Here is a 23,187-nt window from a genome sequence, read left to right on the forward strand (position 1 = left end):
GAGTCTTAAAGTAAATAATCACTCATCCGTTCAAGACAACATTTTTTTTTTAGAGCATACCTGAGGTGCTTGTTCCTTTTGGTTGAAATGTTTCTTCTCATTTTTCTCTTCAAGGGAAAGGGAAGCAGCTGAAAAAAAAAAGGAAGAGGAGGAATACTTGAGAAACACAACCGGAAAGGACAATGAAAAACAGGTAACGTACGTCAGACATATCTTGTGCTCAATTGCTGTCACATCTGGCTCTTTGCAACCTCATGGACTGCAGCCCTCCAGGCTCCTCTGTCTATGGGATTTCCCAGGCAAAAATAATGGAGTGGGTTGCCATTTTCTTCTCCAGGGGGTGGATCTTCCCGACTCAGGAATCAAACCCACGTCTCCTGCATCTCCTGAATTGGCAGGTGGATTCTTTACCATTAGTGCCACCTGAGCATGCTTATACTTTAATTTGCATGAGAGGTTGCAAGCTTAGTTAATTCAACAAATAAACAGAATGCATGTTATGGAATACATACTCTGTCCCAGATGTTGTGAACATGATGATAAACAAGAAAGACATGATCAGATATTCAAAGAAATAGCATGGAACTTAATTGGCCTAAGAGCAACTCTGTTGCAGTTACCACACATTATAGGAACAGTGGCAATTGTCAAATTATTGTTATCATCAACTTGATCTCCCCCCTGAAGTTTAAAAACAATTATGCAAATAGATGCCAAATTTACAAGCAAGAAAAGGATCAAAAACTTGGAGCTCCAGATGGTAAATTCTTGACTTGGTACTCTAGTGCCATCTTGTGTTCAATTTGGGGTTTTAAAAATAAGGTTCAATGCTTTAAAACACCAGCATATAGACACATTGCAACCTCTTCTAATCCAGCTATGGGCTGAGAAAACTAAAAAGTGAGATTTCCCCAGGAAAGTTTTCCCATTAAAGAGGAAACTTTTCATTAGTTTTATACTGACTAAACAAAATGAAACAGTAGTAATAATGGTCATTTTTGAATGGCCATTATATTGGGAATTCCCATTATATTTTGGGAATTCCCATTATATTTTGAATTCCCATTATATTGGGAATATCTGTTACCCATATGTTGGTAGATCAATGGCTTTGAGAAAATGCTTTATTGTACAGCTTCAAATGATCTCTACTGGACATCTATTATAGATTGGTCAATTTCTTTCAAGTTTAAAAATATCTATTTCAGGAATTTCAAACAAGGGAAAAAACTATGTGTACCTACAGAAAATACCCAGATACTTTTTGTGCCTGTGGCAAAAAGAAATCTGCAGTCTTATCTACAAATGCAAACTAAAATAAGCTTTACAAAGTACATGCACCATCATATTTAAATCTGCCCACAGATTTAAATCTGTGCCCATCATATCTGCCCACAGTCAATGCAGTAGGTGGTGGTGTTCCAATTTTACAGTTGGGGAAAAAACTCAGAGAAGTTAACTACTCACAGATAACAAATAGAAGAGCTAGAGGTTTGTACCCAAAGAGCAAAGGCTGTAATATACTCACATGGGTGCTGTCACAGACACATATGCATGTGGCATTTTAGGTACCTGGAAGAGGAAAAAAAAATTCTAGCAAATTTAAAAATGATGGCTATGAGACATTTCATATATTTATTAGGTATTCAATTCCAGAGAATATTTAAAATGCTACACAGAGAAAAGTAGGTCTGGAGTTATTCATAGTACCACAATTTAAAGAAAGGTAACTCCAACCTAGATTATTGGTAGTATTTTTAAAGATAATCTTCCCATATACTGTAGTTCTTTGAGCTTAAAAAAAAGTTTAAGACAAACTTCTATGGATGTTCAAAAATTTCAACAGGAGTCAAATCCTGTGGGCCCAGTTCCACTGCCTGCTTTTTAAGGTTCTTAGTTTTCAGTGAGTAAAGAAGGCAGCTAGCTCCATGTTCTTAGAGATGTACCAGGAGTCTTATCTTCTACCATGTAAAGGCAAAGAAGGCAAGGAATCTATAGCCTAGTTATTAATAGGTTTCTGACCTCTGTTCCAACACTGATTTTAATTACTTAATATCTGTGAACTTTTTCCCTCTCATCTGTAAAATGGGGATAATGTGTGCTTATCTTATAGATTTTTTAATGACAACCAAAAGAAATCCATTACCACGCACAACAAAATGCTAAGGATATAATACAGATATGATGAAACAATTTTAAAAAATGTTGTTCTTGAGGAATAAAGGTAAAGCTTTAGGTGTTTATATGCCGCCTTGCCAAAGAATGTCTTTCATTCCAGGGCTTTTTAATGTGTGAAGTAATGAGTTGAGGTGCAGTGCAACAGGTTTGGGGTTCAACCCCATGAAACTATATAAAAATGGCACAGGCTGCCTTAGGTGATAGTGAAATTCCACTGGGGCCATCAAGTATTTGAAAGGGATGCTGTGGAGAGGATTCAGACTTCTTAAGCAGATACTGAACATAGTGCCCGTAAAATGGATCCCCAGCTCCCGGGATCTAATGCCTGATGATCTGAGGTGGAGCTAATGTAATAATAATAGAAATAAAGTGCACAATAGATGTAATGTGCTTGAATCATCCCAAAACCATCCCCCGAGCCCCAGTCCATGGAAAAATCGTCTTCCACAAACTGGTCCCTGGTGCCAAAGAGGTTGGGAACCGCTGCTTTAAAATACATTTCATCTCTAAAATTGTATTTTCTCTAGATTTTTATTTTCCTTAAGAGTCATGAGTTTACATATAACCAACCAATCACATTTTCTGTTTTACAGATCAGATGATTGTAGAAACATCTCTTCTTTGTTGTTGTTCTCATTGGCAGGATCAGTGTCATGAATTCCGGAAGATGGTGAGAGACGGAAAGCTTATTTGCACCAAAGAAAACAACCCTGTTCGAGGCCCGTATGGCAAAATGCATGCCAACAAGTGTGCTATGTGTCAGAGCATCTTGTGAGTAGAGAGGTTTACGAACCAGTTTGACATGCTGTGTCTGCTTCCCAGAAATCAGTTCCTTTTGATTTAAAACTTATGGTGTTTGGCATCACACATTAAAAATATATACTAATAGCTCCTCAGTTTAGAAGAGGACAGTAAGTTTCCAAAGCACTTCCATAAGAAATTTCTAGCTTGAATATTATGAGAGGCATAGTCATACCACGAGCAGCTGGGATAGGCGAGGACCGTGTTCTATCATGCCAACATCACTGACCTTCAAAGGGGAAGCGTCTCAGATAATTGACATGGGGCAGACCCGTTCACCCTGCAGAGCCTCGGTTCCCCCTGTATATAAAGAGAATAATAACTACACAATAGAGTTTTGGTAGGGATTCCAGGAGATAATATTTTTAAAATGTTTATAAACTCTAAAGCATAATAGCAATATAAAGAACAATGAATACAGGAGAGTTTTATTGTCATTCAGTAAGAAAATAAAAAGGAGAAATGAAGCAACTCTCTACCTGACAGTCATAAATAATCCTATTAGGAAAAAATGTAATGACCCTTCAGATGTATATCACTCTAGATGATAGATAGAAACTGGGTTTATGAAAGTTGACGGCAGTGTCACAAATATATTATGAAAACCCCAGTGACTAGAACTTATTTGTTTAAAAAGTATCTTATGTATTTTTTAGATACTAGAAAACCGTGTTAGATATTCTAATGTTTAGAATTAAATAAATATTTGGTTAAACAATTCAATAACTCTGGAAAAACTACTCTATCCCTTTCATAAAATTTTTCAGTGAGCGAGAAGCTAATGAAAGAAAAAAGAATGAAGAAGAAAGATCAAGAGCCAAGCCCTCAAATGATGCAAAGGTTATTTTTTAAGATACGAAGATAACTATTTTACTTATCATCCTCAGATTCTTGTCTTTGCTTTCACTTTTTGGATAATAAAGTTGCTAATCTTCTGCTTCAAAAATAATTGATTTTGCCAATATTGTCATGTTGGGTTATAATAAGATTTATCTCCTGGCTTTGAAGTTTAATGTTTTTTTCTCAATTTTATAGAGAATTCTCCTGCAGTGTGTATCGATTATTGCTTTGGTCTCTCCTGTTTGGGAGAATTGTGGACTGAAAAATAGTGGGTAAAATTCTTTACCACCTCAACTGCATGCTTATGTCTGACACTTTAAATGTGAAATGAGGCTTCATGTTGCTTGTTGACACTGATTTTTTAACAATTTATGTAAAATAAACTAGTCTCAAAGTCTCTCTTTTAGCGTCTCTCCTTGATGCCTTTCCCATTTCCTCCAGAGGGTCTTCTGAGCATCAGTGAATCAATAGTGCACGTGCATGATGCTGCCTTTTCTGTTTGCTTTTCAAGATCACAAAGAAGACATCTTCAATCATTCTTTTACCAGTGATAATGACATTCATAGAGTTAGATAACTGTGGGATTGTCCTCTGGTCAAGAGTGTATCTCCCGTGAAAAGTAGAGGAAAGGAAAGATTGATGGAAAGGCGAGCAAGACGAAGAACTCTTTCAAGTATTGTTTTATGTTTCCCTATATTTCCAGGACCAGTGCAGAGAGGTTCAGAATGAAGCGGAGGATGGGAAGTTGAGAGAGTCTGGGCATTCCTTGGCCTCCATTGCCATGATAAGTGCAGTGAGTCTGAGACCAGAGCTAAGAGAGGAATTCCTAAAACCAAGTTTAAGAAAGTAACTAAGTCACAAAGGGAAAAAGCCATGCCCACTTCCCTTTTCTTATTTTCTAGGATGAGTGCAGTAACTTTCGGCAGCATGTGAGGAATGACGAGCTCATGTGCACGAGAGAGAATGACCCTGTTCTTGGTGCTGATGGAAAGTTATACAAAAACAAGTGCTACATGTGCAGACGTCTCTTGTGAGTAACAGGATCCTGTACCCCCTCAGCTAGTGTGGGGACTGCATTTTTAGAGACTGTTGATTAAATACTCATGTGCTCATGAATCCATGCGGGCTTTAAACCAAGTCTTAAGATGCAAAAATGCTTTTAAGTTGACAACACCCGGGACAGGAGAAAGAACACTTGGACTTGAAGACAGGAAATCCAGATGGAAGTTCTAATCATGATATTTACTAGCTATGCCACTTAAAAAAATGTTTTCCAACCCTCAGTATCATAGTTACAAGAAATTATTCCAAATCTGTTCTACAACTAGATCACACTTAAGAGAGGTCTTACACACACACATACACACACAGATTAGTACTTCAAAATAAGTTAGAGTCTCCAAGGCTAAGGAATTTGTTTTTTAGAAAGGGTTTCTTGTTTATTCGGATGAACAACTATATTTGGGGACTTATGGACATGATGGATGATGATGGTTCTGAAAAAAGCACTATGAACACAACAGTTATATATATTATATATATAACATATGTGTGTGTGTGTGTGTGTGTATTAGCTCCTCATAGTACATCCCTTGAGGAAGGAATTTACCAAAACTACCATCTTTTTATGGGACTTCCCTGGTGGCTCAGATGTAATGACTCCACCTGCAATGCAGGAGTTTGATCCCTGGGTCAGGAAGATCCCCTGGAGAAAGGAATACTCTAAACAACTTGTCCAAGGTCACACATCTGTTAAGTGAAGGGAGTGCCAAGCCAGCTCCCAGCTGTGTACTTTTCTTAACATGTCTTCCTGGACACTTCCTCATTCAAAGTTCTGTGGTTCCATCATATTTTATTAGAAATGTTTAACTTCCAACTAGACATTACAGGAGCCAGTCTTTGTGGATGTAAATTTACTTTTGTCTTCTTTTCTAGTGAAAAAGAAGCTTTGGAAAGGATAAGACTTGAAGAAAAACCATCCCACTTTAGATCTTCTGAAGAGGAAGACAGCTCAGAGTCTTCCATTTCTTCTCTGGTAAGAACTGCTGTTTCTAAAAAGTTACTTATTAACTTAATTTACTTATTCTGGGGATGGGGGGGTGCAGTGCTGTTGCCACTTGCCCTCCATAAACCTCATTTTGTGTAAAGGCCTAGGAAAGACTGATTCAGTACAGCCTCAAGTCCTTTGGAGGAATCCATGGAGTTCATGCTTAGTAAGAGTTTCAAGATTACTCACTGGTGCATTATTCTGTGCTCTTTGAGATTATTAGTCTTGCTCTAAATGAATTTATTTTGAAATTTTAAAAAGTGGGTGTACAATGCATGTAACTTCTGGCACATGCAGTCAAATAAGTAGTTAGGAGTCTCACCCTATGATTTCAGCAGACCAGAAAGGCTCCTCAGCCAACCCCTTCCTGCTCCCCTCCGAACCTAGTCCTTTCCCCAATAATCTGGAAATTGACACTGAACGTATTTATACGTATTATACATTTAAAAGACGTGTAAAATGACATACTTATATTTACATTGACCCTATTTGGGATTGCTTTTTTAGAGCTTTGTCAAGGTCAGGAGTAGAAAGAAGAAGATATAGGAGCATGAAGTATATTCATTCACAACGGGCAATCAAATTGGTCCCTAGAAAGGAGACTTTAGCACCTAGTCTGATGACCCAAAAAGAAGAAAGAAAGGTATCTAACATGAATTTTATCTGATTATTTCCCCAAATCAAGTATAATAACAGATGCGTTACACTAACAAAATACTAATTACATATTTCTAGTAAATTAGACTAGGGATCCCTAAGTATGGAGAAGTACTAGCCACAAAATCTGCTCCTTTCCCCCCAGGTTTATTGTGTGTGTGTGTGTGTGTGTGTGTGTGCTTAATTGCTCAGTTGTGTCCGACTCTTTGTGACCCTTTGGACTATAGTCTGCCAGGCTCCTCTGTCCATGGGATTTTTCAGGCAAGAACACTAGAGTGGGTTGTCATTTTCTTCTTCGGGGGATCTTCCCCACCCAGGGATCAAACCCACATCTCCTGCATTGCAGGGAGATTCTTTACCTGCTGAGTCATTGCAAAGCCCTTATTGTATGTGTGTTTATATGTAACATTATGTAAACTTGTGTACAACATATTGATTTGATAAACTTATAGATTGTAAAATGATTACCACTATAGTGTTAGCTAACATCTCCATCACCTCACATAATTACCATTTCTTTTTTTGTGGGGAGAATATTTAAAGTCTATTCACCAACTCTGAGTATATTACACATTACTATCCCCTATAGTTTTCCTGTTCATTTCCAAGGCAAACCCTTCAATATCACGGTAATCCAAGTCTATGCCCCAATCAGTAATGCTGAAGAAGCTGAAGTTTAACGGATCTATGAAGACCTACATGATCTTATAAAATTAACACCGAAAAAAGATGCCCTTTTCATTATAGGGGACTGGAATGCAAAAGTAGGAAGTCAAGAAACACCTGGAGTAACAGGCAAATTTCTCCATGTAGTACAGAATGAAGCAGGGAAAACGCTAATAAGAGTTCTTCTAAGAGAAGGCACTGGTCATAGCAAACACCCTCTCCCAAAAACACAAGAGAAGACTCTACACATGGACATCACCAGATGGTCAACACTGAAATCAGATTAATTATATTCTTTGCAGCCAAAGATGTAGAAGCTCTATAAAGTCAGCAAAAACAAGACCAGGAGCTGACTGTGGCTCAGATCATGAACTCCTTATTGCCAAATTCAAACTTAAATTGAAGAAAGTCGGGAAAACCACTGGACCATTCAGGTATGACCTAAATCAAATCCCTAACGATTATAAAGTGGAAGTGACAAATAGATTTAAGGGACTAGATAGAGTGCCTGATGAACTATGGACAGAGGTTCATGACATTGTACAGGAGACAGGGAGCAAGATCATCCCCCCCAAAAAAGAAATGCAAAAAAGCAAAATGGCTATCTGAGGAGGCCTTACAAATAGTTGTGAAAAGAAGAGAAGCAAAAAGCAAAGGAGAAAAGGAAAGATATTCCCATTTGAATGCAGAGTTCCAAAGAATACCAAGGAAAGTAAGAAAGCTTTCCTCAGCAATCAGTGCAAAGCAATAGAGAAGAACAATAGAATGGGAAAGACTAGAGATCTCTTCAAGAAGATTAGAGATACCAAGGGAATATTTCAGGCAAAGAAGGGCTCAATAAAGGATAGAAATGGTATGGATCTAACAGAAGCAGAAGATATTAAGAAGAGGTGGCAAGAATACACAGAAGAACTGTACAAAAAAGATCTTCATGACCCAGATAATCACGATGGTGTGATCACTCACCTAGAGCCAGACATCCTGGAATGTGAAGTCAAGAGGGCCTTAGGAAGCATCACTATGAACAAAGCTAGTGGAGGTAATGGAATTCCAGTTGAGCTATTTCAAATCCTAAAAGATGATGCTGTGAAAGTGCTGCACTTAATACGCCAGCAAATTTGGAAAACTCAGCAGTGGCCACAGGATTGGAAAAGGTCCACTTTCATTCTAATCCCTAAGAAAGGCAATGCCAAAGAATGCTCAAACTACTGCAAAATTGCAGTCATCACATATGCTAGCAAAGTAATGCTTAAAATTCTCCAAGCCAGGCTTCAACAACACGTGAACCGTGAACTTCCAGATGTTCAAGCTGGTTTTAGCAAAGGCAGAGGAACCAGAGATCAAATTGCCAACATCCACTGGATCATCAAAAAAGCAAGAGAGTTCCAGAAAAACATCTACTTCTGCTTTGCTGACTATGGCAAGCCTTTGTGTGGATCACAATAAACTGTGGAAAATTCTGAAAGAGATGAGAATACCACACCACCTGACCTGCCTCTTGAGAAATCTGTATGCAGGTCAGGAAGCAACAGTTAGAACTGGACATGGAAAAAAAGACTGGCTCCAAATAGGAAAACAAGTACGTCAAAGCTGTATGCAGAGTACATCATGAGAAATGCTGGACTGGATGAAGCACAAGCTGGAATCAAGATTGCTGGGAGAAATATCAATAATCTCATATATGCAGATGACACCACCCTTATAGCAGAAAGTGAAGAGGAACTAAAGAGCCTCTTGATGAAAGTGAAAGAAGAGAGTGAAGAAGTTGGCTTAAAGCTCAACATTCAGAAAACTAAGATCATGGCATCCAGTCCCATCACTTCATGGCAAATAGAGGGGGAAACAGTGACTGACTCTATTTTTTTGGGCTCCAAAATCACTGCAGATGGTGACTGCATCCATGAAATAAAAAGGCGCTTACTCCTTGGAAGAAAAGTTATGACCAACCTAGACAGCATATTAAAAAGCAGAGACATTACTTTGCCAACAAAGGTTCATCTAGTCAAGGCTATCGTTTTTCCAGTTCATGTGTGGATGTGAGAGTTGGACTGTAAAGAAGGGTGAGTGCTGAAGAATTGATGCTTTTGAACTGTGGTGTTGGAGAAAACTCTTGAGAGTTCCTTGGACTGCAAGGAGATCCAATCGGTCCATCCTAAAGGAAATCAGTCCTGAATGTTTGCTGGAAGGACTGATGTTGAAGCTGAAACTGCAATACTTTGGCCACCTGATGCGAAGAGCTGACTCATTTGAAAAGACCCCGATGCTGGGAAAGATTGAAAGCAGGAGGAGAAGGGGACAACAGAGGATGGATGAGATGGTTGGATGGCTCACTGACTCAATGGCCATGAGTTTTGGTGGATTCTGGAGTTGGTGATGGACAGCGAGGCCCTATGTGCTGCAGTCCATAGGGGTCACAAAGAGTCAGACATGTCTGAGCCACTGAACTGAACTGATTCCCTATAATCACCACACCATATATTAGAGCGCCATAAATTGTAGCTAAAAATTTATACCCTTGGACCAATGTCTCCTTGTTTTCTCCAATCCTCTAGTAATCACCATTGTATTCTCTGTCTCTATGCGATTGGTTTTATTGTACAGTATTTGTCTTTCTTTGTCTGTCTTATTTAACTTAACATAGCATTCTTAGGGTTCTTCCAAATTGTCATTAAAGGAAGAATTTTCTTCTTTCTCATGTCTGAATAATATCCTATTGTTTCTATGTGTGTTTGTGTGTGTGTATCTTGACTATTATAATAAAATCTGTTATTTTACGTTTCATTGTAGTATCATAGTCATAAAGGAAAAGTGTACCTATCATAAGTATAAAACTAAATATTACAAAGTGATCACATCTGTGATATTGAAACCTAGGTCAAGAAATAATGTATCACCAGCAGACCAGAAATCCCATCATGCTTATTCTTGTGTAACCTGGTTTTGAGCTGAGCTTTCTCTTGGAGAAGAGAACAACATTCTTTATTCAGCTTGTCATTTAGCCATCATTTATGCATGGTACAAATAATCATTGAGCACTTGTTATTTTTCAAGCATTACTATGTGTATGATTAAAATGGTGCTGTTGGTGGTTTAGTCGCTAAGTTGTGTCCAACTCTTTTGCAACCCATGGACTGTAGCCTGCCAGGCTCTTCTGTCTATGGGATTTCCCAGGCAAGAATACTAGAGGGGGTAGCCATTTCCTTCTCTAGAGGATCTTCCTGACCCAGGAATTGAACCTGAGGTTCCTGCACTGGCAGGCGGATTCTTCACCACTGAGCCACCAGAGAAGCCTTATGAGAACAGCAGCCATAAACAAAACAGACAAAACTCTCTACACTTAGGGAGTTTATATTGAAAAAACATAGATCACAGATGATGTGAGTCAATAGAAAAATGACATAGTAAATGCTGAGATACAATTTTAAGTATCTTGTAAAGAAAAGAGCTCCCTGAGAAGGTGCCATTTGCACCTCCTAGGGAGACGAATTCCATACATGTAAGTGAGGGAAGAACATTCCAAAAAGAGGAACAGCAAAGCCTTGAGACGGGGCTTACAGGACAGCAAGAAGTCCAGTACAGCTGACACAGAGTGACCTCAGTGAGACTTCTACAGGAAGACGTCACTAAAATAACAGGAGGCCCTGTCACGTAAGGTTGTGTAGACCGTTTTAAGGATGCTGTCTATTAGTCCGAATGCAGGTTTTGAAAAGAGGAGTAACATGATCTATGTTTTAAAAGGATATTGCGCCTGCTGTATTGAAGATACATTGCAGGAAGGCAAGAGCAAAAGCTGGACAGCTAGTTAGCCACAGCAGTAACCAGAGAGGCTGGCTTATGGTGCTAGTAGTGGAGGTCATAAGAGATAGCTGAATCCTAGGTCTATTTTGAAGGTGGATAATTTGTTCAGAGTTGATGTACTATGTAAGAAAAGAGAGGCATAATTCTGCTTTTTGCTTCTTTATCACCCTTTATTTTGGTAGTTTTCAACCTTGGAGTGGCAGATACCTGAAAAATATTAAGGATATACTTGGTTCAGTTCTACCTTTGCCAGTGACTTACAGAAGGTGCTTGTTTAAACTCTCCCTGAATATCTCTATTGATATGGAACTCACCTCAAGCTAAAGCAGTCCCTTTAGATGTTTGAATTATTTTAGAACACAAATCAGCAAGTACTTCTTTACACCCCTGAAATGATTATCAATAGATATACTACTATTAACTGAGCTACTCAGTGTCTATTTCAGAAATTAGTTTCCAAGGAATTTCTTAAGTTGTCAAATTTATTGACATACAGTTGTTATTCATAACATTTTCACATTATCCTTTTAATATCTATATATAAGGCACCACTTTTTAATATTGGCAATGTGTGTTTCTTGACTTTTGTCAATTTTGCAAATAGTTTATCAGTTTATCAATCTTTTCAAACAACCATTTGGCCTTCTGTTTTCTATTGCATAAATTTATTCATTTTCTTCTATTTTCTTTGAGCTTATTTTGCCTATTATTTGCTAGCTTCTTGAGATGGAGGTTTAGATTGATTTTAAGATTTTTTTCTATTTACATAGCTACCTAAAACTTTCCTTCAAATCACTGAGTTAACTACTGAGTATTTTTTATTTTCATTATCATTCAGTTCAAAACATTTCTATATTTCATTATGATTACTTTAGAGTCATGATTTATTTAGAAGTGTGTTGCATAACTTCTAAATACCTAGGAGTTTCATAGCTATCATATATATTACTAATATTATTTCACTGTGATCCTAAAACTTGCACTTTATGACTTCAATTTTCAAATTTATCAATACTGGCTTAATGGCCCAGAATGTGGTCTATTTGGGCAACAATTTCATGTCTACTTAAGAAGAATGTGTAGTCTGCAATGGTTGGATATAGAGATCTACAAATATCACTGAGGTCAAGCTGATTATATTATTTTTCAAACACCACAGACACAAATATCAAAATATGTATTATTACAAAAAGAAGTATGTTAAATATAAACATAAAGTTTGATAAATTTGCCTTTTTCTCCTTTCAGTTAATTTTTGCCTCAGTATCTTAAGACTATACTGTAGGTACATAAATGTTTGAGATTGTTAATTATGGAATCTATTATTTTATAATTAGAAATCCTCTTCTTTATCTCTGCCATTAGTTCTTGTCCTAAATTCTACTTTGTGTGATATTAATATAGATATATCACCTTTTGTGTGATGAGTGTTTGCACATATCTATTTTCCGTCCTTTTATGTTCACCCCATTAGTTGAAATATAAAGATATAAAGTATATTTCTTTTAAATATTATAAGTTTAGTCATTTTGTTTCTCCAGACTAAGAATCTCTGTTCTTTATCTGGAGTAGTTAGTCCTACTATTACTTAATGTAATTATTGACACCACTGAATTTGTCTTCCATAATCCTATTTTTAAAATTTCTGTTTTTTCCTTTTTCCTGCTTCTTTTAAGATGAATAAATTTATTATCATCATCATCATCGTGAAACACACTTCCAAAAAACTACTAAGAACAAATATGTTCCTTTTTCTACATGAAAAATTTATGTGTTTTTTACCTTAGGAAACTAACAACTATCATATACTGAGCACTTAGTATGTGCCAAACACTATTATGTATGCATATAAGTACATTATCTGACTTGATTCCCTAAAACAACAATATGAGGCAAGAGCTATTACTATTCATGTTTTTCAGATGAGAAACCAAGGCTCAAATAAGTCAGGTAAATCACTTCTTTAGTTAGTGGCAGAGCTGGAACTCAAAAATCCATTGATTACCTAGCATTTATTTTGAGTGTTTCCTTTCTAGATTGAATATAACCAATGTCTTCATTTAAAAGGACAAAAAAAAAGAAAAGTATTATTTTCTGCATGGGCGTTTTCTCCCTATGGGCATACCTCAGTTTACTGTGCCTGAGGTGGCTCGGATGGTAAAGAATCCGCCTGCAATGCAGGAAAACTGGAGACCTGGGTTCTACCCCTGGGTTGGGAAGTTCCCCTGGAGGAGGACATGGCAACCCACTCCAATATTCTTGCCTGGAGAATCCCCATGGACAGAAGAGCCCGGCAGGCTACAGTCCAGGAAGTCCCAAAGAGTCAGACATGACTGAGCAACTGAGCACAGCACTGCTGCTGTTGCTGCTGCTAAGTCGCTTCAGTCGTGTCCGACTCTGTGCGACCCCTTAGATGGCAGCCACCAGGTTCCTCCGTCCCTGGGGTTTAGGCAAGAGCACTGGAGTGGGGTGCCATCGCCTTCTCCAAAGCACAGCACTGTCTTGTAGGATTTCTGCTTTCTAATTGCTGTATTCTTCCTTGTATCTTGGTTTGGCTACTTCCTTAGTAAAAAAAGAAGCTAAACCCAGGAGGTTACCTAACAGTGATGTGAAATGAATATATGAGTTTGTATAACCTATGCTACAGTTCCTTTACTAACTATCTAGTCACACATGATTGAGGAAATCAAGAGGTTTTCACCAAGTCCATATCTCTTAAGTGCCACTGAGCAAATCTACTATGTTTTGTTTGTTCAGAATTCTGAGATGTGCAAACATTACCGAATATTACCCAGGATGGGTTACCTTTGCCCAAAGAATTTACAGCCTGTCTGTGGTGATGATGGCCAGACATACAACAATCCCTGCATGCTCTGCCATGAAAATCTGTAAGTATGCAAGTCCACCAAGTCCCTCTTCTAGTGTAGAGGTTCTTGACGATAGTGTTGACCCACAGTAGAGTATTGATATGAATGCAAGGTTCTGCAACTAATTGTATGAGTTTAAAATTCAGATGTTGTGAATGATCTTATTCATGCTAAAACAGAGAATATCTATGGGTATCCCTTTAATAAAAATTTTCATATACTCTACTGAGTAGAAGAGAAAGGAAAAAGTGGTGAGGTTACAATATAATTAGAGAAAATCTCTCATGGGAGTGTGAACATCATCTATACTGTGCGTAAAGAGAAAAGAGTTGAGAATCATTGCTGTACAGAGTCAGCCCAGGCTCTAATCTCTAACAACCTTACGTCTAGCTTCTAGTCACAGACTTCCCTCCATTCTCCACCTGTTTCCAGCCTTTGTTTCACCAGCTTTAAATAAGAGCATGGTGGCAAATCTTGCCTTTTCTACCACATCCCACCTCAGGAACATTCAGTCCCTGTATGTTCATCCTGTCCTTCTTAGAACACTAAAAACAAGGCCCAGAATATGAAGATGGGCCTGATATCCTCCTTTTCAATTCTGGAAAGATATTTGAATTTACATTTATTTCTTTAAAATCAGCTAACTCATGAAAGAAAAAAACATTCTACAGTTCATATATGTGGACCAAAATTTGAATATGAGTGCTTTATGTGTTATATCTGTAAGTAAGACACTTTAAGTTTTCAGTTTTACTGAATCCTCACTACTTATATAGAGTGGTATTATTTTCATTGTACAGAAGGTTAATCTGAGGCTCAGAGAGTCCAGGTAATCTGTTTAAAATGACAACATGTTGGAAGTAGAATGGACCGGATTGTAACCTTGTTGATTTGGGTTTAAATATAGTTTGCTTTTCTGTCTACTACACTACTGTTATATCAAAGGTAAACAAAAGGGGATCAAAGATTCCCTTGATAACATGGAGAAAGTTACCTCTTTCTACAAAAGAAAAAATGCTGAAACATTAAAAATCTGTATGCATAATATCTGTGGGCACATAAATCTCTTGAAGTCCATCCGTGGATATTACACAGTTTTAATAACTAAGGAATCTTAATTCTTAAATGTCTTAAACATTTAAGGAATGAGTAAAACCATTCATGAATGTTACTATATGTGTCTCATTCCCTCCCAGAAATCCTTCAATTTCTCTTTTCTGTAAATGCCAGGCCCTAAATTGTCCAACCAATGCTCTGCAAGCATTCCATTAACTGTTTAAACCTATAATAAGTTATACTTTAATCAAAGGAACTTTAGAAATTACAGAAATGCCTATGATAAAAATACTGATAAAGGATGCCTCAAGATGGATTGTTTAGCTAAAGAACTGAGAGTACATGTTACAAAGAGAAGATTTAGGCTGTCACAGGCAAGATTGAACATTACTGGTTTCTGAGGTCTTAGAAGAAGCTAGAGGGAAGAAATTTCAACTCTTGCAATGTTCAAGGACCAGATGAAGTGTCCTGATAGACAATTAGTCTCCTATCACCAAAGCAAACAAGTAGATGCTAGCTATATAATATTTCTTATGAGAAAGGCATTAAAATTCATATATCTTAAGATTCTTTCCAAGAATAAAATTCACAATGACCATATAGTTATGTTTTATAACATATATACATAATTTATATATATTTATGTAAAACTTATTTTGTAAAATGTATCCTATTTTATAACCCCCAAGTCACATTATAGATGTCAAATAAAGTCAAACTCCTCTCTGGGATCCAGTTTTATTATCTATAAAATAATGGCTTTTGTGTTAGATGATGTTTATTTCTAACATTCAACAATTCCATGAATATATAGCGTATAGGAGAATGAAATATAATGAAATAGATCCAGGCCTGGGGCATAAATCTGGAGCTAAATCAGAAGATGGAGAATAAATCTGAATGACGCCTACTAGAAAACGGATACCAGTTCTTACCCCTGATTTCAGTTCTGATTTGATGCCCAAATGTCATTCATATTGATGCTTGGTTGTGTTTTATTTTGTTTTCATTATAACTGTGAGTTTTCCCAGCTTTGAAACTTCCTATTCTGTTTTAGAATACGCCAAACAAATATATACATACGCAGTAAAGGAAGATGTGAGGAGAATAGCATCAATGAAACAACACCTCTTGGCGTAAGTATCTGGCATTCAGAATCTCAGTCTTAGAACCAGGTGGTTCGGCTGCTGTTCCCTTGTATTCAGTGACGGATGTTTCTCTGGTCAGGGAAATGATAGTAGGTCAGGTAATCCCAGAATTATCTTCATTGTGAAGATAATTAATTACTGAAATGTGTGGGAATAAAAATATAGTAGTTAACACATCTAAATGTTTACAGTTTACTGGGATTAATAACAGACTGTTTATGAGCAATGTACATAATGTCACCAACACTTCTATAGAGTAGCTTTTATTTTCTGTAATCTATGATACAGAGGCCAAGAGAGGTCAGACAGGGATAGAAGCAGACAAAGTTTCTATCTTTCTACTTTGCATTAAACTGTTCTCCAACATGAAAAATTGACCTTTTCATTTAAGTCCCTATAAGGATGTTTCTGGAATCAAGATTGCCGGGAGAAATATCAATAACCTCAGATATGCAGATGACTCCACCCTTATGGCAGAAAGCCAGGAGGAACTGAAGAGCCTCTTGATGAAATTGAAAGAGTAAAGTGAAAAAGCTGGTTTGAAACTCAACATTCAGAAAATTAAGATCATGGCAACTGGTCCCATCACTTCATGGCAAATAGATGGGGAAACGATGGAAACAGTGACAAACTTTATTTTCTTGGGCTCCAAAATCACTGCAGATGGTGACCACAGTCATGAAATTAAAAGACGCTTGCTCCTTGGAAGAAAAGCTATGATCAACCTAGATAGTATATTTAAAAGCAGAGACATTACTTTGTCAACAAAGGTCCATCTAGTCAAAGCTATGGTTTTTCCAGTAGTCATGTACAGATGTCAGAGTTGGACCATAAAGAAAACTGAGTGCAGAAGAATTGATGCTTTTGAACTGTGGTGTTGGAGAAGATGCTTGAGAGTCACTTGGACTGCAAGGAGATCCAACCAGTCCATCGTAAAGGAAATCAGGCCTGAATATTCATTGGAAGGACTGATGCTGAAGCTGAAACTCCGATACTTTGGCCACCTGATTTATTAAAGAACTGACTCATTTGAAAAGACTCTGATGCTGGGAAAGATTGAAGGCAGAGGGAGAAGAGGATGACAGAGGATGAGATGGTTGGATGGCACCACTGACTTGATGGAAATGAGTTTGAGCAAGCTTCAGCAGTTGGTGATGGACAGGGAAGCCTGCATGCTGCAGTCCATGGGGTCACAAAGAGTTGGACATGACTGAGCGACTGAACTGAGGGATGTTTTGACATATGTTACAGTAATCTCACCTTATTCGAGGTTTTTTTTTCTGTGATTTTAGTTACCCAAAGTTCACAAATACTAAATGGGTAACTCCAAAAATAAATAACTCATAAGTTTTAAATCATTTGCTGTTCTGAGTAGCATGATGAAATCCTGCACCGTCCTGCTCCATCTCACCCAGGAGGTAAATCATCCTTTGTCTAGCACATCCCTGTCACATCCTTGTCACTTAGTAGCTATGTAGGTTATCAGATCAACTCTTGTGATATCACCATCTTTTGTTCCAGAGACCCCTATTTTGCTAAATAATGCCCCTTAGAGTGCAAGGGTAGTGACACTGGCAATTCATATATGCCAAAGAGAAGCCAAAAAGTTCCTTTATGTGCAAAGTGGAAATTCTCAACTTAATAAGAAAAGAAAAAAAAAATCATATGCTGAGGTTGCTCAGGTCTTTTGTAAAAATAAATCTTCTATCCATGAAATTGTGAAGAAGGAGAAAGAAATTTATTTTAGTTTTGCTGCTCCATCTCAAATGGCAAAAGTTAAAGACACATTATGTGATAAGTGCTTAGTTAAGATGGAAAAGGCATTATATTTGTTGGATGGAAGAAATAAACAGCAAATGAGTTCTGACTGGTGACAAGGCGTTTGGCCAAAAAGCATTAAGACTATATAATGAGACTTCAGCAAGGAATCCCCTGAAATTAGCAAAGCCATTTACTAGAAGTATGGTTACACATATTCAGGAATAGGTCTGGACTGAAAGATATAAAAATGAGTGGAGTGGATGCATCTGCCATGAAGAAGCTGCTGCCACATTTCTAGCAGAGTTGAAAGGTTGATTAAAGAGGAAGACTGTCATTCAAAGCACGTCTTGAATTACAATGAGACCAGGCTCCTCTGAAAGAAGCTGTGCAATAGAACCCGCATTTGCAGAAGCACAAAGGAGGCATCAAGTCAGAAAAGCAGGGGAGGACAGATTAACTCTGCTACTACGTAGTAATGCCACAGGGGATTAAGCCAGGCAAAGTGTGAAGAGCAAATAACCCACCTGCTCTGAAGAACAAATATTAACTGCCCATGTTCTGGTAACAAAATCAGAGAGCGTGGGGGACAGTCATCTTATTTATGGAATAGTACCACCAACGCTCCATCCCAGAAGTGAAAAAATACTTGGAAGAGGAAAGGTTGAAATTTAAAGTACTACTAATAAAAGACAATGCACCTGGACATCCTGAATCTATCTGCTATGAAAATAAAAACATTGAGGTTGTATTTTTGCCTCTAAGTACAATCTCATTGCTTCAGCCCCTTGATCAGAGCATTGTTCAATTTGTCAAAGTCACATACACCTGCCTGGTGTTTAATTACATTTAATCGGCAATTGATGCAGACCCTCACTTGGACAAAAAACACTGGAAATCACTCACTACTGCTGACACAGTAGGAAACATTCCTCAAAGCTACAATGGATAAATTTAGAACCAGAAAGTGTAAATGCTTGCTGAAAAAATTAATGGAGTGAAGTTGTGAATGATTTTAAAGACCTCCTGGGGATTGATGGAGAAGTTAGGAAATTCATTCACAGGACAAGACAAGTTGATGGAGAAGGATATTCTGACATGCTTGATGAAGTGGAAGAACATATTGAAGGTCACTGACAAGTATCCAAGAATGAGGAACTAGAAGAACTTACTGAGTCATCAACAGAGGGAGAGGAAGACAGAGAAGAAACTGAAGCAGAACCAGCACTGTAAACATTAGCAAAATTTGCCAGTGTTTCAAGCTGCACAAATATTAAGGCAGAATTATGGAGTATAATCCTTGAATGGAAGCCAGCATTAAAGTTACCCATATGATCACCAAAGGATTGCAACTTTTGCAGCAACACTTTGAGTTAGAAAGAGCAACAACTTCTAACTACAATATCCTTTCAAAAGTTTTCCTCAAAAAAACCTTTTGCTATCAAAGGTTCCTGACCATGGATATCAGCTCCTGACATCCAGCCATGCACACCATCACAGTTTGATGATACAGGATCGCTTGAAGCAGATGATCCTCTGGCTGATATATTCAGAAAGTCAATGATAGCCTAACGCTATGTCACAAAACCTCCCTCTTTCACATCATCTCAATTACACAAGCATTATATTGTATCATCACAAAAGGAGTGGGTACAGTGAAATAAGATATTTGGCGGGGGGGGGGGGGACTACATTGACATAATGTCCTGTTTTAGACTTACTGTTGTTAATCTCTTACTATGCCTAACTTATAAATTAAACTTTATCGTAGGTATAGGAAAAAACAATATACATGAAATTCAGCTTACACTGAATATATCTATGGTCTCAGGCATCCACTGGGGGTCTTGGAATGTATACCTCGGGGGTAAAGAGAACTACTGTATTGAGTTTAACGTTGTCCCTGGTGATGGCATTTGAGTAATCTCCTCCTCAAGCAAGAGGATATTTGACTTGGGTAAAAATATTAGGAAGTTCCAAATAAGAGAAAAATTTTGTTACCAGATAAGTATAAGTTCAGAGTTTTGGTGTTTTTCATGTATGAAACCTTTGGCAAATCACATAAATAATGTAAACCAAAGTTCTCACCGAGTTACTGAAAATTTTTAGTAAATATTTTTAAGCATTTGGCAATAACGCTTTCACAATAATGGAATTAAAAATGATTCTACCACATTTGAGGATCTCAAGCAACACTAGATGAGACCATATTCAAAAGAACTACTCAGTAAGCACTGATATGGGAAAGTGGAAAAACAAAAGAGCTATAAGCTAGGTGTTTCTGCTTTTACACTGGCAGCTGGAAGGCAGGGGACTGGAATGAAATGAGGAGACCTTTGCTGTTTCTTCTTCTGGGTTAAAAAATCATTTATCTATTCTGGGTCTTTACACATGTATAATGAGAGGTTTTAAACTTTTGCCCTAGTCCCTGTATGGTGTTTGCTATCTTACTACATATAAACTGTTAGTGGTTTGCTTCTAATTTTATTGCCAGAGTATACTGTCTCCCCATCTTGCAAACACATCTGGTCACGTATATCTCAAAACAGGAAGGTAAAAGTAATCTTTATGCAAGTCCTACAGACCACACCTTAGACCATGCCTTGCTATAATCTCACGTAGACAACTTGATGAAAACTACTTTATGAGGAGTTTGCCATAAAATAATACTAAGATGTTTTTATTCAAATAATGAAGTATCTTGCCAGAGATAAGAACAAAACATTTTGTAAGTTCCTTCCTTTCATTTGAGGGTGTTTTCTTCCCACTAGAGTCATATAACATATTACTTATGGTTTTATCTGATGGAACAAATCTTTAGAGCAAGAGGTATCCTGGGCATTTATTCAGTTCCGGCTGTATGATTGTTATGTGATCTTGGATACACCGAAGTGGTATGGGTGGGTCATGGCCCAGCATTGCTCTGATAACTATTATGGGTGTAAATCCTAGAGGCTGAAACTTATTGCCTGAACCTAGTTCATGAGTAGATGATTCTCTAAGAGAGTCTAGAATCCCAAGAATGAATAAAAGGCCTGACAGTCACAACTTTCCTGGAAAAATAGACTGAAAACCCAACTTTTACTTCCTATTCTAAGAAATACTTCTCATTATATGGTAACTTCTAAGATTTATATAACTCTTTAGAGAGTTCCCTGTCCTCTTTCCTTTTGCATCCTCCCCGTAGTAGATCTGTATTTAGAGCAGGCATCGTTATCTTTCCCATTTTAAAGAAAATCAGCCTGGGAGCAGTCCTGCCATGTACCACAAGTGCATTGGAATTAAGTTCTGGTTTCATTTCTTGTGCTCTGCCACCAGTCTTTAGTTGGCAGGACATTCTGAAAACCGAGGGCTCTAGAAAAGGCATTGTCTGAACTAAATAAAGATTAGCTACACTGGAAGGAAATTCCTATATTAAGAAAAATGTCAATACAATTTTGAGACTAAGAAATGACTATTCTCAATTCCATGACAAAGATTTTCAAGGATTCAACAAGACCATAAGTTGCCAAGTCAAATCAAAGGAACCCTTATGGGTTCAATGTGAGAACTAAAACGGAGGTTTGAGTTTGTAATAATAATGTGCTTGTGTTCCAGGTAGCACCAGTAGACAAGATGCAGTTACCATTTTAAAAACTTTAAATGTTGACTTAATGTTTTAAATGTTGATTTTAAGAATATACATGGATGAGTCAGGCACGAAGACAGCTAATTAAATGCTTATGGCCTAAAACTATAATGGTAAAGCATTAATTGTTAGAGGAATTAGACTTAAGTCCTGATCAAATATGAGACCTTGGCAAGTGAACTTCTCTGAAGCTCAGTTTCTTCCTTTTTAAAAAGATATGAATGATACCTTCCTTCTTTCATTATCATGAGAGTCACAAGTAATCAAGAGCAGAGGTCAGTTTTGCATCCACCTCAGTAGGTAAAATGTATTAGATACTCCATAAATACTCATTGAATCAATTAAATAAAATGTGAAAGTGATTTGAAATCCTGTATTTTTGGCAGAATGCAGGAATCGACGGATTTCTTTGACTATATTACCATCATAAATGTACAGCCAGCATTTCTACAATGTCTTTGAGTTTCTAACATCTAACCTCTTCATCTTCTTGTCTAGGTCAAATGATGCAAAAGTTGATAAAAGCCATGAGGGAAAAGTGTACCCCAATTCTGAATTACCTACCTTCACCATCTGTATATACAAAGAATTCTTCAGAGCTCATCTTATTTACTACAGAGAGCAATACAGAACTGTTGGGAGAATGGACTCACTGACTTTCAGTCTACTCCATCTCTTTCCTCCTAGATTCTGTGATCTAAGGGCAGAGAGACATCTTAACCAGTGTGTGCTGTGGAAGCCTCCTGATCACAATGCTGTCTGCTCAACTGCTTGTTCAATAAAAGTAAACCCAGCAGAATGCCATTTCTGGGATTTTTTTGTCACAGTCTGGATAATAGGAATTTTTTTTTTTAAAGAAACTCAATTAACTATACCCTTTTTTTCTTTAATCCTCTTCTCAAATTCTAGTTGCTCTCAGAGTTTGGAAGAAATGTCTAGAAGAGAGGTGAGGAGTTAAGGGCTCCTAGGCAGCCAACAGCTATCTAAAGTCAAACAACCAGCTATGACTCAACCTCACCTTCACTGTTACCTTACCAGCTCCTCTATCTAGCTTCTGTATTTCCATGGACAGCATAACTATCTCAGTTACTTGGGTCTCATCCAATGACACAAATTAGTAATTTCTCATACTAATCATGTTACCTCGATAATCTCCTGTATCAGGGCCTTGAGCCCATATGTAGCCTGGGGGAAGACCAATGCAACAAGAGTAACCAATGTATGCAAGTCTGAGCAGCACTGACTAGTAGAAATATAATAGTAGTTATGTAGTAGAAAATTTCAAATTTTCTAGTAGCTACAAAAGAAATGGGTGAAATAAATTTTAGGAATATGTAGCCCAATATATCAAAACTATTATCATTTAAAAATACATACATAATAATATAATCATAAGCAATATAAACTTTTTGTTATTAAGTCTTTGATATTGGTATGTATTTTAGACTTCCAGCACATTGCATTTGGACCAGACACATTTCAAGTGCTCAAGAGCTACATGTAGCCGGAAGCTACTAGTGACCTATCACACATGAGAAAACCACTAGAGAAAGTAAGCACTAGACAAGAGCGGGACAGAACAATGTGTAAGCTCCTGCCTCAGTGCTGAAACACTGCCAAGCTCAGACTCTCGCTACAGCTTGTACCTAGTTATTGTTCATGTGCAGATTCTGTGCTGATGCTGCACACACTATAGATGGAGGAAAGTAAAAGCGTGTGTCTGACTCTATGCAACCCCATGAA

General features: G+C 37.5%; 1 protein-coding gene across 1 annotated transcript in view; it reads left to right on the plus strand.

The window, feature by feature from the left end:
- SPINK5 (serine peptidase inhibitor Kazal type 5) overlaps window positions 1-21,998 on the plus strand; it is a 191,538-nt gene extending 169,540 nt beyond the window's left edge. Inside the window, exons 27-35 of the mRNA XM_065935767.1 lie at window positions 115-193; window positions 2,822-2,949; window positions 3,747-3,819; window positions 4,523-4,612; window positions 4,722-4,849; window positions 5,755-5,854; window positions 13,745-13,875; window positions 15,968-16,046; window positions 21,943-21,998. Coding sequence (XP_065791839.1) covers window positions 115-193; window positions 2,822-2,949; window positions 3,747-3,819; window positions 4,523-4,612; window positions 4,722-4,849; window positions 5,755-5,854; window positions 13,745-13,875; window positions 15,968-16,046; window positions 21,943-21,951 — 817 coding nt within the window. The 3' untranslated portion in view covers window positions 21,952-21,998. The remainder of the gene's footprint in view (window positions 1-114; window positions 194-2,821; window positions 2,950-3,746; window positions 3,820-4,522; window positions 4,613-4,721; window positions 4,850-5,754; window positions 5,855-13,744; window positions 13,876-15,967; window positions 16,047-21,942) is intronic.
- The last annotated feature ends 1,189 nt before the right edge of the window (window positions 21,999-23,187 follow it).

Source organism: Muntiacus reevesi, chromosome 1, assembly GCF_963930625.1.
Source record: "Muntiacus reevesi chromosome 1, mMunRee1.1, whole genome shotgun sequence".
Classification (NCBI taxonomy): Eukaryota; Metazoa; Chordata; class Mammalia; order Artiodactyla; family Cervidae; genus Muntiacus; species Muntiacus reevesi.